General features: G+C 38.2%; 1 protein-coding gene across 14 annotated transcripts in view; it reads left to right on the top strand.

The window, feature by feature from the left end:
* SENP1 (SUMO specific peptidase 1) overlaps window positions 1-15,638 on the top strand; it is a 63,140-nt gene that overhangs the window by 27,257 nt on the left and 20,245 nt on the right. For 9 of the 14 annotated variants that reach the window (XM_054443088.2, XM_063672704.1, XM_063672709.1 and 6 more), the window contains 6 exons: window positions 5,010-5,113; window positions 5,196-5,482; window positions 8,082-8,136; window positions 12,823-12,861; window positions 14,121-14,205; window positions 14,581-14,736. In XM_054443088.2, coding sequence (XP_054299063.1) covers window positions 5,010-5,113; window positions 5,196-5,482; window positions 8,082-8,136; window positions 12,823-12,861; window positions 14,121-14,205; window positions 14,581-14,736 — 726 coding nt within the window. The remainder of the gene's footprint in view (window positions 1-5,009; window positions 5,114-5,195; window positions 5,483-8,081; window positions 8,137-12,822; window positions 12,862-14,120; window positions 14,206-14,580; window positions 14,737-15,638) is intronic. The other 5 variants (XM_054443090.2, XM_063672711.1, XM_063672707.1 and 2 more) reach the window with 1 other exon arrangement.

The following is a 15,638-nucleotide window of genomic DNA, read 5'->3' as shown; positions in this document are numbered from 1 at the left end:
TTGCATATTTTAGATGGTATAAAGTTATTACTTTAAACAAAATGAAAATTAGGAGTATTATTTATAAAGTTATTGGGGGTAATTTATAAAAAAACAGTTTACTAGTGTCCTAAAAATTATTTTGTGCTTTCTATTAAAGTTTTATAATTTTATAGTTCTTTTATGATGGAGCCTTTTATAGAAACATCACCTAACTGCAGGACTCTGTCCCTTTTAAAAAATATAATTCAGCACTTTAATTAATTATTTTTATACTTCAAAACACTCGTCTTAGTGTTTTTTCAGGTTTTAAAATGTAACATTAGCTAGCTTCTTTATCATGCTATGCAGTTATTGCTTCCTTTACTCTTAAGATCCTAATTTTCTTTTTTTATTTGAGACGGAGTCTTGCTCTCTTAACCAAGCTGGAGTGCAGTGGCGCGATCTCGGCTCACTGTAACCTCCGTCTCCCGGGTTCAAGCAATTCTCCTGCCTCAGCCTCCTGAGTAGCTGGGACTACAGGCGGGCACCACCACACCCGGCTAATTTTTTGTATTTTTAGTAGAGATGGAGTTTCACCGTGTTAGCCAGGATGGTCTCGATCTACTGACTTCATGATCCACCCGCCTCGGCCTCCCAAAGTGCTGGGATTACAGGCTTGAGCCACCGTGCCCAGCCCCTAATTTTCTTATTCGGTAAAGAACAGTTAGGGCTTTTTTTAATTTTAATTTTTTTTTTAATTTTATGAAATAGAGTCTCAGTGTGTCACCCAGGCTGGAATGCAGTGGCACAATCACAGCTCACTGCCGCCTCAACCTCCTGGCTCAAGTGATTCTCCCTCTTTTGCCTTCTGAATAGCTGCAACTACAGGCACATGCTAATATGCAGCTAATTTTTTAAAATTTTTTGTGTAGAGACAGGATCTCACTTTGTTGCCCAGGCTGGTCTCAAACTCCTAGGCTCAAGTGATCCTCTGCCTTGGCTTCCCAAAGAGTTGGGATTTTAGGTGTGAGCCACTGTGCTTAACAACAACAACGAAAACAGTTTAACAAGTAATTTACAGAGAAAGATGTTTTCTTTTACTGATAATACCAGATGGTCCAAAAAAGAATTTTGTTTAAAGTTTTAGGTAACTTTCATTTTGGCAAAGCCAAAAAAGTTACGTGTGTTCTTTTGGGAAAGGAAGAAATAGATTGTCAATTAGCTGGGCGTGGTGGCAGGTGCCTGTAATCCCAGCTACTCAGGAGGCTGAGGCAGGAGAATTGCTTGAACCCGGGAGGCGGAGGTTGCAGTGAGCCGAGATCGCGCCACTGCACTCCAGCCTGGGCGACAGAGCAAGACCCTGTCTCAAAAAAAAAAAGAAATAAGATTGTCACTTTTGCTGACAACATGATCTTATATATAGAAAACCCTACAGACTCCACCAAAAAACTGTTCAAACTATTAAATGAATACAGTGTATATGTATGTGTGTATATATATGTGTATATATGTGTGTGTATATGTATATGTATATATGTGTATATATATGTGTGTGTATATATATCTAAAACCCTACAGACTCCACCAAAAAACTATTAAATGAATACAGTATAGTTGTAGGATACAAAATCAACACACAGAAATTAGTAGTATTTCTATGCACTGTTAACAATGAACTATGCAAAAAAGAAACCAAGAGAACAATCCCATTTACGATAGCTACAAAAAAACAATCAAATTTAACCAAGGAAGTAAAAGACCTACATACTGAAAAACATACAATGTTGAAAGAAATTGAAGATACAATTAAATGGAAAGCTATTCTGTGTTCATGGATTGGAAGAATTAATATTGTTTAAATGGCCATACTACTCAAAGCAATCTGCAGATTCAGTGCAATCCCTATCAAAATTCCAGTGTTATTTGTTATAGAAAAAAATACTAAAATTCATATGAAACCACATAAATCCCTGAATAGCCAAGGCAATTATGAGCGGAAAGAATAAAAAAGAAGCTAGCACACTAGCTTATTTCAAACTATACTACCAAGCTATAGTAATTAAAACAGCATGGTATTGGAAATAGACATCAGCCAATGAAACAGAATAGAGAACTTAGAAATGAACCCGTTATGCCTGTTGTGGGGTAGGGAGAGCGGGGAGGAATAGCATTAGGAGATATACCTAATGTAAATGACGAGTTAACGGGTACAGCATACCAACATGGCACATGTATACATATGTAACAAACCTGCATGTTGTGTACATGTACCCTAGAACTTAAAGTATAACGAAAAAAAATGAACCTGTTATATAGCTAGTTGACTGATTTTTGACAAAGATGGTAGGACTACACAAAGGGAAAGGACAGTCTCTTCACTAAATGGTGTTGGGAAAATTATATTTCCATATGTAGAAGAATGAAATTAGGTCCTTATCTCATACCATATGCAAAAATCAACTAAAAATGGAATAAAGACTTTAAGACTAGAAACTCTAAAACTGCTAGAAGAAAACAGGAAAAACTACACGACAATGGTCTTGGCACTTATTTTTTTGGATTTGCACGCAAAGTCATAGGCAACAAAAGCAAAAGTAGGCACATGGGAGTACATCAAACTAAAAAGCAAAGGAAACAATTAACAGTGTGCAGAGACAACCTACAGATTGGGAGAAAATATTTGCATCCATTCTATAAGGGGTTGATATTCAAAATATATAAGGAGCTCAACTCAATACCAAGAAAACAAAACTGTTAAAACATAGGCAAGACGTTATCCTAGGCAAATTGATGCAGAAACAAAACCAAATGCCGTATGTTCTCACTTATAAGTGGGAGCTAAACACTGGGTACAAATGGACATAAAGATGGGAATAGTAGACACTGGGGACTACAAAACGGGAGGGTGGAAGGAGACCAAGTGTTAAACTACAAATTGGTGGCTGGACGCTGTGGCTCACGCCTTTAATCCCAGCACTTTGGGAGGCTGAGGCAGGCAGATCATGAGGTCAGGAGATCGAGACCATTGTGGCCAACATGGTGAAACCCCGTCTCTACTAAAAATAAAAAAAATTGGCTGGGCGTGGTGGCGCACACCTGTAGTCCCAGCTACTAGGGAGGCTGAGGCAGGAGAATTGCTTGAACCAGGGAGGTGGAAGTTGCAGTGAGTCGAGATCATGCCACTGCACTCCAGCCTAGTGACAGTGAGACTCCGTCTCAAAAAAAAAAAAAAAAAAAACTACATATTGGGTGCTGTGGCTCATGCCTGTAGTCCCAGCACTTTGGGAGGCCAAGGTGGGCAGATCACTTGAGGTTAGGAGTTTGAGACCAGCCTGGCCAACATGGTGAAACCCTGTCTGTACTAAAAATTTTAAAAAAATTAGCTGGGTGTGGTCGCGTGCACCTGTAGTCCCAGCTAGTCCAGAGGCTGAGGCAGGAGAATCACTTGAACCCGGGAGGTGGAGGTTGCAGTGAGCCGATATGGTGCGCCTGCACTCCAGCCTGGGCTGGTCAGGAGATCGAGACCATCCTGGCTAACATGGTGAAACCCCGTCTCTACTAAAAACACAAAAAATTATCTGGGCGTGGTGGCAGGCGCCACTGCGATATTGAAATATCGCAGTACAAAATGGTGCTAACACTGATATAATGTTTAAAATTATTTTGTGAGGATTGGTGGTTGTATTAAACTGTATATAAGATTAAAAATAAATTGCCAGGGCATATTACTAAGTGCTAGTGAACATAGCCCATTGAGTCAGGGGACCTGTATAGAATTGATGCTTTACCAGAGTTGTAAGTCCTTATATAATCTGGTTCTGTGTCAGGTGATCTCATTTCTTCCTACTCTTCTGATTCACATGGACCTTACTATTTTGGGAACGCATTAAGCACCTTCCTCTCTCAGGGCTTTGCATGTGTTGTTCCTCTATTTGGAATATTCTTTTATATATTTCTAGGACTGACTTCTTCCCTTGGCTTTAGGTTTCTGCTGAAATATCACTTTGTTTTTAGAGAAATCTTACCTGTTCCTGCTGTTCTCCTTCCATCACTTTCCATTCTCTTACCCTTTAATTTTCTGCATACTACCTGACTGGTTTTTTAATTCCTTTCACTGCAATATAATCTCCACAAGGGCAGGAACTATTTTATTCGATGCATTCATTATCTTTAGTGACTGGAGCATAGTAGGTATTCATGTCAATGAATGAATGTTAGGAAGTATATGGTTTTCCCTAAATGTAGTATTGGGGCTTACAGGAAAAATAAATAAATAAATGTTGGAGATGAATATTGTCTCTGGAAAGTACCTGCACTTAAATAAAATAGGAAACTGTTGACAAGATATTCCACTCTGATTTTGACTATTCTGGTTACTTCCTTGTGATTTTTCTAACAGGTTTCAGGAGTCAAGGGATTTGTTGGAATCCTAATTTAGAGGCCCTTTATTTCTGGGACTCTTTTTTGACTCAGAAGTGATTACCTGCTGGCTTTCTGGTTTTATAGCCTATAGCTCCTCTGCACTATTATTTAAATATATGTTCCATAATTTTTCAAAGTATATTATCTGGTGTTTACTCAACCTGTCTTTTACACAGTTGATTTTTTTTTTCTTTTTTTTTTTTTTTTTTTTTTGAGACAGAGTCTTGCTCTGCCCCCAGGCTGGAGTGTAGTGGCACAACCTTGGCTCACTGCAACCTTCGCCTTCCAGGTTCAAGCGATTATCCTGCCTCAGTCTCCCCAGTAGCTGGGACCACAGGCATGTGCCACTACAGCCAGTTGTGTTTTTTTAAGTTTTCTTTTGTAGATTTGGGGTCTCACTATGTTGACTGGGCTGGTTTTGAACTTCCAGCCTCAAATGATCCTCCCCCCTTGTCCTCCCAAAGTGCTGGAATTACAGGCATGAGCCACTGTGTTAGGCCCATAATTCTTAATTACGTTAAGGATTCTGCCTGAGCTTTGGCAGAGCTAGGATTCCATTTACATGCTAGTTTGAGAAATACTTGCCTTATTGGATGTGTTTAAACTGTTTTTTTTTTTTCTTATAGACAGTTCAAGAAGAAGAAAGAGAGATTTACAGACAGCTGCTACAGATGGTCACAGGGAAACAGTTTACTATAGCCAAACCCACCACACATTTTCCTTTACACCTGTGAGTCACAGAAGCATATTTCAGATAAATTTAATTCTGCAATTTATTACTTGATATTGAAACAATATTCTTCTCTTGCTAGGTCTCGATGTCTTAGTTCCAGTAAAAATACTTTGAAAGACTCACTGTTTAAAAATGGAAACTCTTGTGCATCTCAGATCATTGGCTCTGATACTTCATCATCTGGATCTGCCAGCATTTTAACTAACCAGGAACAGCTGTCCCACAGTGTATATTCCCTATCTTCTTATACCCCAGATGTTGTTGCATTTGGATCCAAAGATTCTGGTACTCTTCATCATCCCCATCATCACCACTCTGTTCCACATCAGCCAGATAACTTAGCAGCTTCAAATACACAATCTGAAGGTAAACATGGTATCATATAACTACATTTTTAGTCCTAGTGGCCAGTTAACTGTTCATTAGCTCATTACAGGCAACATTGTAATACACATATAAATAAATGAGCATACCGAATCTGAAAATATGAAGCCCGAAGTGTTCCAAAATCTGAAACTTTTTGAATACCAACATGATACTCTAAGGAAATGCTCAGTAGAGCATTTGGGATTTTGGATGTTTGGATTTGGGATGCTCAAATTGTATAATGCAAATATTCAAAAGTCCAAAAATTCCAAAATTTGAAACTCCTCGTCCCAACCATTTTGGATAAGGGATACTGAACTTGTAAGACATGTACTTACGTACTTTAAATACATATGATTCAGTTAACCATGCTATGAGTAAACTAAACCCACAAATAGGATATTCTTTTTTTCTTACCTTAAGATGCAAATGATTTGATACATTTTATTTAAACAATTAACTTCCTAAGTAGAGGCTAGAGTCAGAGTATATATACTCAGCCCAGTTGCTTCAGCACTTTCTCAGTTGCTATGACTTTACAATGGTAAGTAAGAATTCTGAAGTTGTAGGAGTTTTGAAACATCAGATAAATATTGCAGCTTAAGTACTTAGGTTTGTGCATTTTAGAATGATTGTCAGCATTGGAAGCAAAAAGTTTTCTACCTAACTTTCAACTAACTGAAATATTCACTCTCTTTGCATTCCAGTTAATTAAAGTTTTGTCGTGATAGGTTTGTTTCCTTAATTTTCCCCTTCTTTAGGTAGGTATTATGTATCAATTTATGGTATGTACTTAGGTATGTAACTTAAAACAAGTTGTAAGTTAAATGGTTAAACATCAGGGATTTTTTGATAGATAGAGCACTAGTCTTTCCCCTCCTTTCTCAGGTTGTTTGAGTTTTTTTTTTAAATCTACTTGTACTTTATGAAAATTCTCACTCAGGATTAAACTTTTTGGTAGCATCATTATATAGCTACACATATCCATGAAGACTCTTGTTATATTTTGTGAGGTGATGTACTGAGAACTGTAAAGGAAAAAAAAAAAAGCCAAAAAACCCAAACTCCTTTAACCTCAGAAACATACATTGTGTTGCAGATACTTAGATACAACTAAGTTGAAACAAATATACTACCTTGCACTGTTTAATTACTTTCCTTGTACCATGTAATAAATACTCTGTGAGGTTCTAATCATAGCACTTTAGAAGAACATGATTCCTGCTTTTGAGTAGTATTCAACAGAGAAAATACATAATAGAATGATAAAATTTGTACTTTTTAGACACCTCCTGGGGTGCTATTTCCTTCCCTGTCCCCCTTCCCTCCTTCTTCCGGTTTCCTTCCCTCTTCCATTCCCCCACCCCTTTCCTTCTTTCACCTAATTCAGTCTCATTGTAGATCATGAACTACAGTAGTTCCCCCTTATCTGTGGGGGGAGGATATGTTCCAAGACCCGCCCCCCACCAGTGGATGCTTGAAACCATGGAGAGTATACTATATATACCATACCCTATATACATCGTGTTTTTTCCTATACATACATACTAATGATTATAAATTAGGTGCAGTAAGAGATCAACAATAATAACTAATAACAAAAATTATAACTATACTGTAATGAAAATGTTACTTTGTTCTTATTAAATCAAGAACTTTCACCTTTTCACTTAAAGGAAGTAGTGTTTTTTGTTTTTGTTTTTGTTTTTTTTTTTTGAGACTGAGTGTCACTCTGTTGCTCAGGCTGGAGTACAGTGGGACCACGTTGGTTCACTGCAACCTCCATGTCCTGAGTTCAAGCGATTCTCCCGCCTCAGCCTCCTGAGTAGCTGGGATTACAGGTGTAAGCCATCATGCCCAGCTAATTTTTGTATTCTTAGCAGACACAGGTTTCACCATGTTGGCCGGCTGGGGAAGCACTTTTTACAGCTTCTCTTTGGCATACCTGAATTGCCAGCATGATTACTTTTGCCTTTTGGGGACATTATTAAGTAAGGGTTACTGAACACAAGCACTGCTATACTGAGACAATCTGATGACTGAGGTGACTACTAAATGACAGGTGGTGCATACAACATGGATATGCTAGACAAAGGGATGATTTCATGCCTGAAATAGAGCTGGATAGAGATTTTTATCACATTACTTGGAATGGCATGCAATTTAAAATTTACTATTATTTCTGGAATTTTCCATTTAATATATTTGGACCGCAGTTAACTATGTGTAACTGAAACCATAGAAACCAAAATTGCAGATAGAGGACTACCATGAAGACTTTTGAGGAATCATGCCATGTTCTTGTTCTCCTGAAACAGACAGGAAGCACAGGGAGCAAGTGCAGCCTAGGAGGAAAAGCTGAAGGGCAAATATGTTTGTATTTCCCAGGGACTTTCTTATTTGTGAAGCAAGTTCTTCACTAAGACCTATTTCTGTTCTCAGTGACAATGGACTTGCCTGTCTCTCTCTCCCATCTAAACTTTGTTCTTATGTTATTTTTGTGGAAATAAAATATAGCAAAGTATGGGAACTTAATATATCTAGAAAGTATAACTTTGTGGAGTTTTATTATTAATTAAATGCTCTTGTGTTTCTTTAGGATCAGACTCTGTGATTTTACTGAAAGTGAAAGATTCCCAGACTCCAACTCCCAGGTAAACTTTGGAAAAAGCTTGTTCTTTATTAATTAATTAATTAATTTTTTTCAGACGGAGTCTCGCTCTGTTGCCCAGGCTGGAGTGTAGTGGCGCGATCTTGGTTCACTGCAACCTCCACCTCCCTGGTTCAAGCAATTCTTCTGCCTCAGCCTCCCGAGTAGCTAGGATTACAGGCGCCCGCCACAACGCCCAGCTAATTTTTGTATTTTTAGTAGAGATGGGGTTTTGCTGTGTTGGCCAGGCTGGTCTCGAACTCCTGACCTCAAGTGATCCACCTGCCTCGGCCTCCCAAAGTGCTGGGATTACAGGTGTGAGCCACCATGCCTGGCGTAAAAGTTTGTTCTTAACATATTGTTTTCCCTTTCTTTAATCACAGCTTTTTCACTAAAAGTTACATAATGTAAAACTACTTCAATTCAGATCTTTCTCACGTATTACTTGAATTATTCCAGTGGCTTTATAATTGTTCTTCCTTCAGCCTCTATTTTGTTCTTCATTCCGTCTTCCACCATACCATGTTCTTGAAACAATTCTTCTGCCTTGCTCTTTTTTCATTTGTTTTTGTTTTGAGACAGGGTCTTGCTCTGTCACCCAGGCAGGAGTGCAGTGGCACAATCATGGCTCACTGCAGCCTTGAACTCCTGGGCTCAAGTGATCCTCCTGCCTCAGCTGGGACCACAGATGCATGCCACCATACTTGGCTAACTTTTAAATTTTTCTTTTGTAGAGACGGGATCTCGCTGTGTTGACCAGGCTAGTTTTGTACTCCTAGCCTCAAGCAATTCTCCTGACTTGGCCTTCCAAAGTGCTGGGATCATAGGTGTGAGCCACTGCACCCAGCCTGCTGTGTTCTTTAGTCCATCTTCCATGCTGCAATCAGAGTGATCTTTCAGAATTCATGTCTGATCATTCATTAAAGGGGTTTAATGATTATTTGTTAACCTCCTTCAAGGGTGGTTTATCAGACATCGAATTAAGCTCAGGCTCCTTACTATGGTATACAAAGCACTTCTTTCACAAGCCTCACTTTCTCACTTTAACAAATATTTACTGAGAGCCTACTGTGTGCCAGGTACTAGTATAAATATTGAGGATAATAGGGAACAATGTGAAGTCCCTATTCTCAAGGAGCTTGCATTCTACTTGAGGGGAAGGATGAAGGACAATGTGAAGTCCCTATGCTCAAGGAGCTTGCATTCTACTTGAGGGGAAGGACAAACAAATGTATATGCCTTGTGGTAAGTGCTATGAAGAAAATTGAAGCAGGGTAATATATAGAGTAGGATTGGGAGGATACTATTTGTATAGGGTGGTCGTGGAAAGTCTCTAATAAAGTGACTTGAGCAGAGACATGATGGAAGTAAGAGGGAGCCATATGGAAATACGGGACTCTTTCATGTGTTTTTATAAGCTGGACTATTTTCAGTTTGTAAATACAATAAACATTTCTTACCTTCACATTCAGTGTTCTTTTTGCCTGGAATGTCCTCCATACCTCAACTTTGTCTGTCAGTAGTGTTTTATCTTTTAGGTCTCAACTCACATGTGAACTTCTATATGAAACTTTACTTTCTGGAGGTATCAAATACTTCTTCCTCTGTAATCCAGTAATAGTAATCCATAGTAATCATTACTATGATTGCTATGCCTTTGCCATATATGGCTTTGGGAATTCAATTGCTAGGATGATAATAATATCAGTTTTCCGTTGAGAAGATTAAGGATAATGAAATATTCTTTCTCATCTCAGTTCCCCTACTTCTTTGCAGCTCCGCATGTGTTCTAAGCTTTAAATATTTCTTAAAATTCTCTATTTATTAAGTCTTTTGGGGAGACTTCATAGTTTGGATTCTTTATTTCTTACATCTTTTTTGGAGTCAGATCTGCCTTCTGATCTTGGGTTGGAAAAGGCTTCATGTAGCTTTGGACAAGTTACTCTTCTGAACCTCAGTTTCCTTATCAATAAAATGCCAGTATTGATACCTTACACTTAATTGTGAAGATTAACTTACAGATAAAACACTTATTTTTATAAGTGCTTTACATGAAATGCCACAAAATGCATGCAACTTTCTTGAGAAGAAGTTGATATCTCAGGTAAAGAGTTGATCTCAGTTCCTTAATGGTTCTTTACTAAGACTGTCTTTCCTTTACGGAGGATTTCCCCTAGTGATGACTAAAGAATGAGATGGCAGGAGAAATGGTCTGTTGGGTAAGGCTGTTTGAGCGATGCTCTTTGTCAAAATTGGTGCCTACTCTGTTGAGGCTTGGTTTATTGGCTCTCTACTCTTAATTCTCCACTACTGCCTCTCAGTTAAGTTCCAGTAATGAAGATCTGCTTTTATTTCCCAGAATATGCTGTGCTGTGTCATACCTCTTTGCCTTTATACATTCTGATCCTTCTGTCTGGATGTCCCTTTCTCTGTCTACTTGGTAAGCTCTTATTTTGCTTTCTTTTCTTTCTTTCTTTCTTTTTTTTTTTTTTTTTTTGTGACGGAGTTTTGCTCTACCATCCAGGCTGGAGTGCAGTGGCACAATCTCTGCTCGCTGCAACCTCCGCCTCCCGGGTTCAAGTGATTCTTGTGCCTTACCCTCCAGGGTAGCTGGGATTACAGGCACACGCCACCACACCCAGCTAATTTTTGTATTTTTAGTGGAGATTGGGTTTCACCATGTTGGCCAAGCTGGTCTCCTGACCTCCGGTGTTCCACCCACCTCAGCCTCCCAAAGTGCTGGGATTACAGGCATGAGCCACTGTGCCTGGCCTTAATTTTGCTTTTCAAAATCTCATCCAGGTGTTATTTTTTTTTTCTCAGAAGATTTCTTTGACTTTGCCAGATAATGTTAGTTTTTCCCTCCATCCTTCTACCTTGTTTGTTACTAATATCTTTGTACCTGTCACCCATTGCTGGTCATAGTGCTTGGCATATGATGGGTGCTCAGTAAATAAATATTTGTTAAACAAATGAATTTCCTAGATAGCCTGAAGTGCTCTCTTGAGTAGCCCAAGTACTTATTCCACCCCTCCCCCTTTTTTTTTAATGCTTTGATCTATTGAAAGGTACAGTCAAAAGAACACAGTCTTTGGAATTGGACAGATAAGATTTCTAATCCTAGCTTTTCAAGAGAAATTATCTTTTTGAACCTCCTTTTTCATTTCTGTACAGTATGAGTAATAATTCTTTTTTATATATTATGTTGAGGTTTAAATAGTATAGGGATTTTCATTAGGCTTAACTAATACATAAAACATCTAGAGCAGAGTTTTACATGTAGAGCACTAAGTATGTGCTCAAAAACAGTTGTAGTTATTATTACTATATGCCTCAATTATATGAGAAATAATGCATCTCTCTGGAAAAGCAGATTTTCCTTGCATTTTGTTTTCTGGAGCCAGTGGATACCGTGATCCATTGAAGAAAACTGCTTGTCCCTACATTACTTGTTTATTCAAGAAATACTAAATGGCTGGGCATGGTGGCTTACGCCTGTAATCCTAGCACTTTGAGAAGGCCAAGGTGGATGGATCACCTGAGGTCGTGAGTTCGAGACCAGCCTGGCCAACATGGTGAAACCTCGTCTCTACTAAAATAAAAAGAAAAAAAAAGAAAAAGAAAACATTAGCCAGGTGTGGTGGTGGGTGCCTGTAATCCCAGCTACTCAGGAGGCTGAGGCAGGAGAATCTCTTGAACCCGAGAGGTGGAGGTTGCAGTGAGCCAAGATTGTGCCACTGTACTCCAGCCTAGGCAACAGAGTGAGAGTCAAAAAAAAAACAAACAAAAAAAACACTAAATGCCTACTATGTGCCAAGCACTATTCTAGTTTCAGAGGATTTTTTTTTTTTTTTTTTTAAGAGACGGAGTCTCACTATGTTGCCCAGGCTGGTCTTGAACTCTTGGCTCAAGCGATTCTCCCACCTCAGCCTCCTAAAGCACTGGGATTACAGGAATGAGCCACCATGCCTGGCCTCTGATCCAGGTCTCTTAACTCCCAATTTGATGCTCTGTTTACTTGTTCTCTATATTTAAAAGTTTTCTTTGGAAAAGTGTTCACTCTTCTTCTTTGTGTTTCTGTGATAGATCCTGCCTAGTTAGGAGTTTGGAGATAAGGAAGTTTGAGAAAAACAAGAGGCTCTAGGACAATTAATCATGCCTGTGGCTCTGCTCAGCATATCACTTGGGTTGTCAGCAAGAGCCACATGGACCTAGAACTTTGGAAGGAAGTTGTGTTGCTGATTCTCTGCTTTGGCTAATTGGCTTGTTAGCCATTTGATGTAGATTATTTTGTGGGTGGGGATTTTTAATAAATCTTTCAATCTGAGTCATTTGGGAAGAGCAATGTTCTAGCTTAATGTATTATTTTGAGAAGTGATGTCCTCTTTCACGTAATGTTGGTCTCATGCAAGTAGGGAGCTATGCCAAATGTAATATCTCTGCTGAACTTTGGGTCACCTTTTTAACTTATATGTATCCATATGATTTTAACTAATATGTATGCATAAGGATTGTGGCTCCTTAATTCCTAGTTACAATTATTTTATGTCATTTAGATTCCTTTTACTTATTCCATACTTGTAAAGCACTCGTATAAACTATTTAAATGATTGTTTTTATTGATGAAAATATTTTAATTTTCTCATAAGCCTCCTGCTCATTTGTCAAATTTTTCTTTTCCTACCCATAGTTCTACTTTCTTCCAGGCAGAGCTGTGGATCAAAGAATTGTAAGTTATTTTTGGTATCATTTTTCCTTCTCAATCACTTCATTTTTAGTTAGAAGAAATCAAACAATTAGCTAATCATCCTGCTTATTTTTTGCCAATAAGAAGTACCTGTTTAGGCTGGGCGCAGTGGCACACGCCTGTAATTCCAGCACTTTGGGAGGCCGAGGCAGGTGGATCATCCGAGGTCAGGAGTTCAAGACCAGCCTGGCCTTCATGGTGAAACCTCATCTCTACTAAAAATACAAAAATTGGCTGGGTGTGGTGGCACGCGCCTGTAATCCTAGCTACTTGGGAGGCTGAGGCGGGAGGATTGCTTGAACCTGGGAGGTAGAGGTTGCAGTGAGCCAAGATCACGCCACTGTACTCCAGCCTGGGCAACAGAGTAAGACTCTGTCTCAAAAAAAAAAAAAAAAAAAAGAAGTGCCTGTTTATACTTTTAAGTTGTTGGGTTTTCAAAATATTGTTGGAGTTGGAACATTTCTATACTTATGTTTATTAAATCTATAACAATTGTTGAAGCTAAATTAAATTGGAAAAATAGAGTTAGCTATTATATAGTAGGGAAAATAAGTGATCCTATTTTGGCATTTGTAAAACTAATTTATTGAATAATTCATATTTCTGGACTTTGCAAAATCACTGAAAGCATTTAGTCTCATTTAAGGAACTTACTTTATTAAGTTATCCAAACCCCTTGGTCTCGGTAATTTTTTAAAAATCTATCAAAAATGTAGTATTTGAATTAAACTTCAGTGATATCTTGTATTCATTTCTCCTTTGGGGTTCAATCCCATTTTTGGATTTCCACACTGAAGTTTCGCTTTCACTATAATCTTAAAAGCATGTTAAGAAAAGAACTATGTGTTTACAAATGTTAACAAGTCATCTGTTCACATTTAGCAGCACACTGATATGTTTAGTAATTTCAGTAAAAATAGTTCGGGTGCGATGGCTCACATCTGTAATCCTAGCACTTTGAGAGGCCAAGGTAGGGGAGTCGCTTGAGCCCAGGAGTTTGAGACTAGCCTGGGCACCGTAGTGAGACCCTATCTCTATAAAAAATAATAAGTAAAAATAGTAGAGTAATTTCAGTAACATCATGTGGTTTCACTCTATGTCTTAAAATAAGGATGATAAGTTAGTGTAAGGATTTTAGACTTTCTTTGTGAGGGTCCTGTATTTAATACTCAGTGTACATCAACAATGTGTTTGATAACGAGAGTAGTCTACATTTGGTCACATTCCTTTTCATTTTCTAGAACTAGTGTTTACGATTCTCGAGCACGAGAAAGATTGCGCCAGATTGAAGAACAGAAAGCATTGGCCTTACAGCTTCAAAACCAGGTAAAAAAGAAAATTGGAATAATATTACAAATCAATAGTACATCAAAGTAGAAACTATTTAGGAAAGTTACCCAGATTTGGGTAATTGCTGTTGTAATTCCAAGATCGTATGGTAGCATAGCATGTTATGATATGTCGTGAATGTTCTTGGTCTGTCCAGTCAGTGCTACTCATTGTACATAAGACAAATATAGATAGTCCCCTACTTGTGATGATTCGACTAATGATTTTTTGACTTTACAAAAAAGCGAAAGCAATGGGCATTTCAGCATGCTCCTTGACTTATGACAGGTTTATTGGGACATAACCCTATCATAAATCAAGGAACATCCACAGATTTCTTTATCCCACTTACTCTGAAGTTTTATCTTTCAGAGATTGCAGGAGCGGGAACATTCAGTACATGATTCAGTAGAACTACATCTTCGTGTACCTCTTGAAAAGGAGATTCCTGTTACTGTTGCCCAAGAAACACAAAAAAAAGGTCATAAATTAACTGATAGTGAAGATGAATTTCCTGAAATTACAGAGGTAAGTTACATACACTTAATTTCTATACTACTAAGTATTATGTTTAGAAAGAATCCCTCGGACAAGTTTCAAACATAAAAGCAATAGTGGTCAGGCATGGTGGCTCACACCTGTAATCCCATCACTTTGGGAGGCTGAAGCGGGTGGATCACTTGAGGTCAGGAGTTCAAGACCAGCCTGGCCAACATGGTGAAACCCCGTCTCTACCAAAAATACAAAAATTAGCTGGGTGTGGTGGCATGCACCTGTAATCCCAGCTACACAGGAGGCTGAGGCAGGAGAATTGTTTGAACCCGGGAGGCAGAGGTTGCAGTGAGCTGAGATCGTGCCACTGTACTTCAGCCTGGGTGACAGGGCAAGACTCCATCTCACAAAAAAAAAAAAAAAAAAAAAAAAGCCATAGAACACATGTTATTTAAATTTTCTTGTATATTTCTGCTTTCGCTTATTTTACAAACCAATCTGGGCTTTATTTTTAAAATATTGAAAATTTATGAAAGAACTATGGGTGGCTTTTAACATTTTCAGTGAAGAAGCATTTAATACATTTGTCTTTCATGTCATGTGCATTTTTACTTAATGCACACATACAATAGTTTGACCTCAAATTGTAAGCTGAGATTTCTTCTTTTAAGTAATAAAACCCATTATAGGAAATTTGGAAAATACATGGAGGTCTGTGTACATTTTTAGATAATCTGTTTCTTTATCCATACTTCTCTTTGAAACACTACCATGTAGCTGGTGAGCATAACACACTTATTATAGTTGTACTGAATTCCATACTTTACATTTTAAAAAAAAGATCTCTAAGAAAGTAATTTCTAAAAGATACTGCCTTTACTCTCTTACTACCTTTTATGAAAAATTCTGTTTCTCAGGAAGTCATTTGGACCAGAGAT

Source organism: Pongo pygmaeus, chromosome 10 (assembly GCF_028885625.2).
Source record: "Pongo pygmaeus isolate AG05252 chromosome 10, NHGRI_mPonPyg2-v2.0_pri, whole genome shotgun sequence".
Lineage (NCBI taxonomy): Eukaryota > Metazoa > Chordata > Mammalia > Primates > Hominidae > Pongo > Pongo pygmaeus.
Note: the sequence above shows the minus strand (reverse complement) of the source record. Positions and strands in the feature narration are given on the sequence as shown.